At 44.0% G+C, this 8,289-nt stretch overlaps 1 protein-coding gene across 1 annotated transcript; it reads right to left on the reverse strand.

Moving 5' to 3' along the window:
* Positions 1–745: 745 nt before the first annotated feature.
* Positions 746–6,112, reverse strand: LOC137814759 (uncharacterized). The gene is made up of 3 exons (XM_068617654.1): positions 5,908–6,112; positions 2,598–2,987; positions 746–1,797 (listed from the first exon to the last, which is right to left on the reverse strand). The coding sequence occupies exons 1-3, from the start codon at positions 6,110–6,112 to the stop codon at positions 746–748; spliced, it is 1,647 nt and encodes a 548-aa protein (XP_068473755.1).
* Positions 6,113–8,289: the final 2,177 nt, after the last annotated feature.

The following is an 8,289-nucleotide window of genomic DNA, read 5'->3' on the forward strand; positions in this document are numbered from 1 at the left end:
GCAAGTTACGTTAAATGTCATCGTTTGAAAGTTGGTAGTTGCTCAGATTTTACTTTGAGTTAACAGTTCGATAAATTGTTATGAGATTAACAGTTTGCTCGAGTTCAAAACAGTGAACAGATAAGCCTGAAGAATCGCTAAGTCAATTTATTTAAGCGAGTTCTACCAGTTAAGTTGATCAACCATACAGCGGGTAAGAAAGCAGATGAAGGTTAAAGAATGCGAAGTAAACAGAAAGACGAGGTGCAAAAAGCAGAAGAAGTTATAAAAAAGCAATGTCAGTACAAGTTTACACATAAGCCACATGTCAAGTTTTTACTAAACAGAAATGAGCACCAAGTTTTCAAAGAGCAAAGTGATGGAGGGAGACAATTAATCTTCAGAGGGCACGATCTTCCCATCCACCACTTCGTTGCAGATCGACACCATGGAGACATTGAGCTCGGGATATTGGCACGAGACTTGCTCCAAAGCGGCGTCAAACCCGGCAGAAAGGACTTGGGCGGAGCTTTGCTCGAGCTCTTGAGCTTGCTTCTTCAGCTCGTCGGTTTGCCTCTTCAGCCCTTCAGCTTCTTCGCGAGCCCGAGCAAGCTCTTCAGCAGCTTTCTTGTTTTCCTCCCGAGCCTGGGCCAGCTCCGCAGCAATCCTCATGTTTTCCTCTTGAGCTTTGCTGAGCTCAGCCTTGGTGTCGTCCCTCTCCTTCTCAACTTTCCCGAGGAGCACCTCCCGATCTGCTGACCTCTTTTCAAGGCTCCACCTTGGCCGCATTTGCTTTCATTGATGCCTCCAAGTTGGCCACCTTGAGCCTGTAGGGGACCAGCTTACTCTCCAGCTCAATTTTCTCTTGAGCTAGGAGGTGCAGTTTTTGGCGCAGATCGGAGGCCTCCTTCCGCGCGCCCCTCAGCTCAGCGCTCATGGTGTCCTCCAGCCTTGAATGATCGATTTTTGCCACCATCAGGTTGCAAGACAGTTTTTCCGCCTCAATCCTTATCAGGCGGTTCTCCTCCTGGAGCGCTGAGTTCTCATCTCGAAGCCTCTTGTTGGACTCCTCCACAGCTTTTGATACAATTAAGGGGAGATCCTCCGCCATCATTTTCAGCTTGGCCGTGAAGGGCCTCAAGGCCTTGTCGACAGAAGAGGGGCGGCTTGAGGTTGTTGCCGGTGGAGGTGCTGGAGGAGCTTGGTGTTGACTTTCACCACCACCCTTTTGAGTTTGTAGGGCGAGGGGGGCTTCTTGGCGTGGTGGTGAAGTCGGAGATTCTGTTATCAGGATTGGCGAGTTATGGCCACCCTCATCTCCTTCTGGTGCAGCCTCGGCGATAGAGGTGGTTGAAGGAGGACCCTCTCCAGCAGATACAAATGGCGTGGAGGCGCTTGGAGGATTCTCAATGAAATTAGGCTCGCTGCCTTCAACCACATGGAGCGCAACAGCCAAAGGTGTTGCTTGGACTGGCGGTGTTGGAGCTGGAGGAGAGGGTATTGTTGGTGTTGGGAGAGCGGGTGGTGAAGAGGGTGCCACCCTTGTTCTTTTGGTGACAAGGTCGTCCTTAGTCGCCTCGTCATCCTCTTCTTCCTGTACCACTTGAGGAGCTTTCCTCTTTGGCTTCCTCAAGACAAGTTTTTTCTTTGGGGGGGCGGGTAGTTTCTCCGGAGGAGTTGGACCTTGGGGAGGAGATCTGCCCTGAGTAGCGGCGATCTCCACCACCGAGTTGGGCACGGTTTGGGAACCCGTCGCCAACTTGTGGGATCGGGTGATCGCCTTCAGTTCAGCTAGTTTACCTTTGCCCAACATGAAGTCTGCACAGGGTAAAAAATAGATGAGTAAGCACAAAAGCAAAAGCAAAATATATAAGTATATGCACGAATAACGCAAACAAGTGGCATATGAATTAAAAACCAAGACCAGTACGCAACAAACAGGACGCCCAATGATAGATGGTAGAAATGCGAAGTCAGTCCCAACACAAAACGAAAACCTTGGTGTCGAGGTAAGGGCTAACCTTTGTGAGCTTCAAGTTGGCCCTCGAGGAACTCGAAGGAGATTATTGAGGCGGTGGGAAAGGTGATGTTGGCGGCTGCTACACTCTTCCAGAAAAGGCAGAGATCTTTGTCTAGCTCGCCCATGGTGTCGGGACTTCTGGGCCTCCTAAAGCTTTCTTTGGCGTCTTTGTTCCCCTTGTGTACCCAGTACAAGGGGAAGCCGTCGAGCAAGGAGCGATCTTGATCGTTTGCGCACACCTTCACGGATTTTCCCTTCCAATCTTTGTAAGATTGCTGGAAGATTGAGAGGATTGACCTCCCAACAATCCCATTCAGGCTAATCCAGAGGCGGTCTTCGGGATTCTTAGCTTCGAACAGGAAGAGGAAAACGTCAACTGAAGCTGGTAGTCCCAAGTGTGCGCACATAATTTGGAACGCCCTTACGAACGCCCAGCTGTTGGGATGAAGCTGGGCGGGGGCGATATCGAGCTCGGTTAACAGCTCTCTCTCGAAGCGAGTAAAGGGAAGTCTGAGCTTCACTTTCTTGAAGAACGTCGCATAGATAAAGCAGAATAGCTCGCCGTTGTTCGCTTTATCGTTCGCGCAAATCGGTTTACCCGAGAAGCAGGGCAGCACGACCATTTTGCTGTCGTGCTCCTTATGGAATGTGAGCTCGGATTGGTCCCCTTTCCTTAGTCGGTGCACGCCCAACTCCGTGTTTATTGAAGAAGTCTCTTTTAACAAAGTTGAGGTGGCCCAAGGGTAGAGTTCCTTGTAGTCCTTTGGAGGTAGGGAGGCGCCTCCGGCGACTGGCGGAGTTGCCTGAGCGGGATTGGCGTGAGAAGTTGCAGGCCTCTCAGCTTGGGTAGAAGGAGCACCAGATGCTCGTGGTGGGTTACGCGCTGATGGAGGATTTGCCCCAAGAGCAACCCTACGCGCTTGGGGTGGAGGGGTTCGCGACGAAGAAGGAAGGTTCGCGGTGGATTTTGTATGAGCCATCGCAGGAACTGCAAAGGAAAATGAAAGGGATGAACAAAGGTTACAGAGAACGACTTGATTGAGGACGAAGAAAGAAGAACGAACGAACGAGAGTTCGTTGGGATGAACGTGATGGAAGACGAAGCCCTAAGTTATGAGAGGGGAGAAATGGAAGAAACAGCCCACAACGTATGCACCAGACAGATAATGGATGATGCGAATCGGTCAAAATGCAACAAGTATCAACAGATGGCGTAAAAGAGTTACCTTTTGGTGATCGGATGAGTGTTGAAGAAAGTTAGAGATTGAGAGAGTTGAGGAGCGTCGTAGGATGCAGAGGAAAATCTTAGAGCGTTTGAGAATGCAGAAAGTTGATGGAACAGTGGAAGTGCAAGGGGTTTTAGGGGTTTTTTGAGCGTTTTCGGAAGCGCAAACGACAGTTGGAGATAGCCGTTGATGAAGCCACGTGTCGTGCGATTGGAAAAAGGGGTTTGGTGGAGCGTCAGAAAAGCAGAGGGTACGAACGTTTGGAATTTCGTGCCAGCGCCACGTAGATCGACGGTGATGTGACCTCTTAGTCTTTTCGCAGGACAAGTCTCCGCTTAAGACTGGGGGGCTTGTGTACCAACCAGGTAGTCGGGAGTGATGACGTGGCAGCAAGTGGTAATATAGGCGTGTTGAACGGAGCACCTGGCTGACGGAAGGGAAGGACATCGGGAAGTTCGTGTAGTCGCCAATCGTTAAGTTGGCGTGCTCCGATCTCTAGCATATTTAAACCGGCGGTCACCAGGCTTGTGTTGTAGTCGCCGTATGTGAGCTTAGGCGACCAAGTGATCAGAGATCGCCGAGAGGGGGACATCGCCGAAAGATCAGGAAAGCTTGTTCAAGGCCTTCAAAGGGCACGAGCATGAAGGATGAAGTTGTCAGATGATCATTCCCTAGCCAGAGGTTGAGACCAGGGAACAAGTTTACCAGAACATGCACGATGAGCAAGTAATGCAGATCGTGATAGCGGCAGGCGAGACCATAGAGAAGGTGTGCATGGTGGCACCCGTGCTCGCCATTAGAAGAGATCGCGCTCCAAGGCTATACACCGAGTTGTTCCTCACCTGAGTAACTTAGTCGAATAGCCTGAAGAGTAGAAGTGGCGCTCAAGCAGAAGACGTTCCAGATGGTGACACGTGTACACCTGGATGCGAGCCACGTGTCCAGAGGTGTAACCGTCAGGAGAGAGAAAATGCACAGGTATATAAGGAACTCTTAACAGATTCTGAGGTACGCGCGTTTAGAACACTTCTTTACGCTTTGAGAATACTTGAGTACGCTGAGAGAGTTTTGCACGGTTCCTTGAGTTTCTAGCTTGGCTCTCTAAGAGTTTTGGTGGTTCCGTCACTGACTTGAGCGTCGGAGCGCGATCGGTCGCAGCAGCGCCACTCTGTCTTTTGCAGGTTCTTGAGGTGAATCGAGGTGTGAACGGAAGCTAGCGTGGTGCAAAGCCGATCCAGAGGAAGATACCTTTGACGTGGCCAGACTCTTGCGTTCTGGTCAACCGGCAGGATCAGTAGTTACTAAAAAGGTTTAGTAATTATTTTTTAAATAAAGATAATATTATAAAAATGTCACTAATATAAATATTTTAACATTTCAACAAATGTTATTAAATTGTTTAATAGAAAATTTGTTTTATTTTTATTAATAATTAAGATTAGAAGAAATATCATGACAATTTGTTATTTCAAATAAAACCTCAAATATTTTAATAATTAAATTAAATTCATAAAATTAATAATGTTAACTAAACTATAAATATATATATATATATATATATCCTCCTTCTTGGATAAGTAATAATATTTGGGAAGGAAAATGCGGTACAAATGACATTTACTATTTACAATGTAGTTATATCGTGAGAGCAAAATTCATATATGAATTCTTCATCACTAGACTGTATAAGCATAATCTTATATCAACACTAGGATTAAAAATTACCACTGGCCATACAATCGAATGTTAGCATGCTCTGTATAGTACAACCACTTTTAGTTTGAAAAAACCTAATACAGTAGGATCACTAGTTAGATACAGCTGGTGACCATCTTCTAAATTTGGTTTCACAATCCAAATGATCTTTCATAACTCGTTAACATTATTGGTTTACTTTCTTTCAAAATTAGACAACCGAAGTTTGTTATTCATCCTAAACTAGAGTAAAATATATTTGTACTTGTATGAGCTAAGAGGCCCATATAGTACTTGTGGTTGGATGCACAATTGCTGACGTGTCGGTGATCTCCATATCCCTTTAAGTTTCCTTCCTTTAAATCTGATGTTCGGTCGGCCGGGGGGAGGGGGTGATACAAACAACAACAATCAGTAGAGGACTAAAGACACATAAAGCAATTCACAAAATGGTCAATCATCTCAGTATACAAAATCGGGCCCCACCAAACCTCAAGAAAGCATAAATAGAAGAAGAACCAACTATAAACCAGAATATCAGAAGTTCTTCCTTCTGGTCTTTCCAGAAGATAAAAGTTATGTAAATAATTTGGGTTCATTTCGGGGGTCCAAAAGAGCAAGATAGGCTAGAATAGGTGCCTATAGCATAATAGGGAGCCGTAGTTATCATTTTAGCTTGTTTTTAGCCTTTTAGGAAGGAAATTTGACCTAGTTTCTAGAAGAACAAGCCTAGGGTGCGGTTTTGACTTAGTCAAACCCTAAAGGCAGCCCCCTCACACATTTACCACCCTACCCTTGCCCTTCTTGCCTACCAAGGCACCCATTCCTATAAATAGGGTGCCTTACTCCATGTATTTCATGTTGAATTTGAATAGAAAAGTTATTCTGCATAATTTATGTGAGGTGTTAGTGAGGCTTGTTTCCTCTTAGCATTAGATCTCATCTTGAGTGATTGAGAGCTCTCAAGTGGCAACCATCAACACTTACCTTGGAGGAAAACCACACTCGAAGTGGCGTGATCCACCTCTCTTCCATCACATAAGCTTTTCCTTTCCTTCATCTTTTCCATTCTTTCCATTATTCCATTTATCTTTGTGTTCTTATTTTCATCCTTTGTCAATTCGGTTTTCATTATGTTCTTGTTTTTCCTTCCATGCTCTTTTACATATCGCCCTTCATCATCAATCCCCATATTCTTGTTTTTTCCTTTTGTCCTTTAGAAGTGAACCTTCACACTTACTTAACCACTTGGTTATGTTCGTGTCAAGTGGAGATCTTCTCTGGGTTCTCACCATATAATTGCTAAAAAAATCTCAATCTAAGTAAAGTGTCACATCTAAAATGAAGCAATCTAAAATCAACTACATCGGGGGAGGGGGGGGGGTACTTGCTATTGCGCTTTGACACTCAAGTCAGTGTTCTGATTTAGGTATATTTTAGTGAATGGGAAAAAACGTACCTTACTCTTTTTTCGAGAGCTCTATTGATATTGTTGCTTTGTGGGATTTTGGCTTGAATGGGCTGGAGATCAGTTGTTAACTGATCTGTATCGGTTCCTTAATCTTAAGGAAGTGTATAATCTGTTTTATCTGTTATATATTGGAGATATTTCCCAGATATTTCGGGATGCACATTGACTCATTCAATGCTAGTGATAACTGTTAATGATAACCATTATTTATTGTATTCATTATGTTATATGTTATTTGAATCGGGCGATCGATCACTGAGACTGGCTCATTTGGTACCGATCAGTACACTTGTCCCCCCAGGCTCGAAGAGATTGATTTCTGAAAAGTCAAGAATAAGTAGTGGAGTTCCTGAGATGAGATGTGACTGTTGGAAGCATTTAATGCTTGGCAGAGATGTGACTTTTTTTTTAGGAAAAAATCACCATTTTGATGTGCACTATTCCATCAGATGAGTTTGGCGATGGAGATCTTGTGTCGTTTCGTATGCCAAGTGGTATGGACCCTTGGATGGGAATAGATCTGACGGCTCCGAACGAGGAACATAGTAACATCTCTTCTATTTGGTTTCCTATAAATAGGGTATCATTTTAACATGGCTGGCTTTACTTTCTTGAATGCCTATAGAACTTGTGCTATTTGCTCCGAGTGCCGAGTCTACCAGTTTTCACCTTTAGTTGTCGTATTCTCAGGTTAGTAATGTCTTTGTGGATTCTTCGAATAATGTGGTTAATATTAAAAATGAACTGCTAAACATACCAAAACCTAATATTAAGCAGCATATTGTGAATCCTGCAAGAGAAAAATCCATCTTGTACACATTCTCCATTATGATGATGCATGCACCAACTACCACTAAATTCCTTGGTGAGGAGAAAACCATGTGCCATCTACAAAAGGAGATGAGCTACTTCACAACATTAAAAAAGTTCCAAATGCCATCCATTATATTATTTACAACACAGTACAAAAGGAGATGAGCTACTTCACAACATTCAAAAAGTTCCAAATGCCATCCATTATATTATTTACAACATAGAACTTCAAAATCCAAATATAATTCAGAGCATACCAGATTAATTTTAGATTTGCACCTTTTTCATAGTCATTTAATGAAGTCAGACAGATGTCAATTAATTATTTTCTACACAAAAGGATTTATAATTTGATAAAACTAAAAATTGAATAATACCTCTCCTCTACAATACTGCCAGCATAGAATATCACAATGTTTCCAAATAGAATAGTGCTGAAGAAGGCCCAAGCAGAGAATGACAACTTTTTACTGTTATCCGATTCGGATGAAGAGCCGTGAAGGACCCGAAAGAGGAATGTGAAACAAAAATTGCCAAATGTAAAACAAGCCAAAACTACAAACAGTATAAGAATTCCACAGAAGACATAATCCTATTTGTTTCGCCGGTTGACTCGTTTGTTGGTTGACTCGAACAATAGTCTTTGGCCCACCTATCTGCGCCTGAGAATCGAACTTCCTTGGTTGAAGAATCTCTCACCTGCAAAGACAAAGAGCGCCTTGACAACCGTTTGCAATCCGACGCTCAAGTCAGTACTGGGCAAAGAAACAATAAGTGTATAATGTAGTTTCAGTCTTAGAAACGATGTACCTTGTTAGGGTTCTTAGTGCCCTTTATATAGGTTGAAACTAGGGTTTACCTTTGTTCTGTTACCCGTGTCTAGGGTTCCTTGGAGAATGTCCCTGTGCCACTATTACACAATCATAGCGTAATCTGGCACATAGAACCTTCCTTTACTGGAGTGCAACGACTAACAAAATGACCGCCAAGGTACCAACTCATGCACCAATGTTGTGGGGCCATTTGTTCTATGGGTGCCCTAAGTATTCACATGCCATGCATGCAGACTACCCTTGGAAACCCTA

This window comes from Phaseolus vulgaris, chromosome 10 (genome assembly GCF_000499845.2).
Source record: "Phaseolus vulgaris cultivar G19833 chromosome 10, P. vulgaris v2.0, whole genome shotgun sequence".
Classification (NCBI taxonomy): domain Eukaryota; kingdom Viridiplantae; phylum Streptophyta; class Magnoliopsida; order Fabales; family Fabaceae; genus Phaseolus; species Phaseolus vulgaris.

Bases quoted from the DNA above. Each gene is read 5' to 3' on its own strand.
- LOC137814759 (XM_068617654.1), bottom strand. From the start codon at position 6,112: ATGGGGATTGATGATGAAGGGCGATATGTAAAAGAGCATGGAAGGAAA. The intron at 2,988-5,907 runs GTAAGTGTTGAT...TTTCCTTTGCAG, and splicing joins GAGTGTGGTTTTCCTCCAAG to TTCCTGCGATGGCTCATACA. The intron at 1,798-2,597 runs GTAAACCGATTT...TACCCTGTGCAG, and splicing joins CGTGCTGCCCTGCTTCTCGG to ACTTCATGTTGGGCAAAGGT.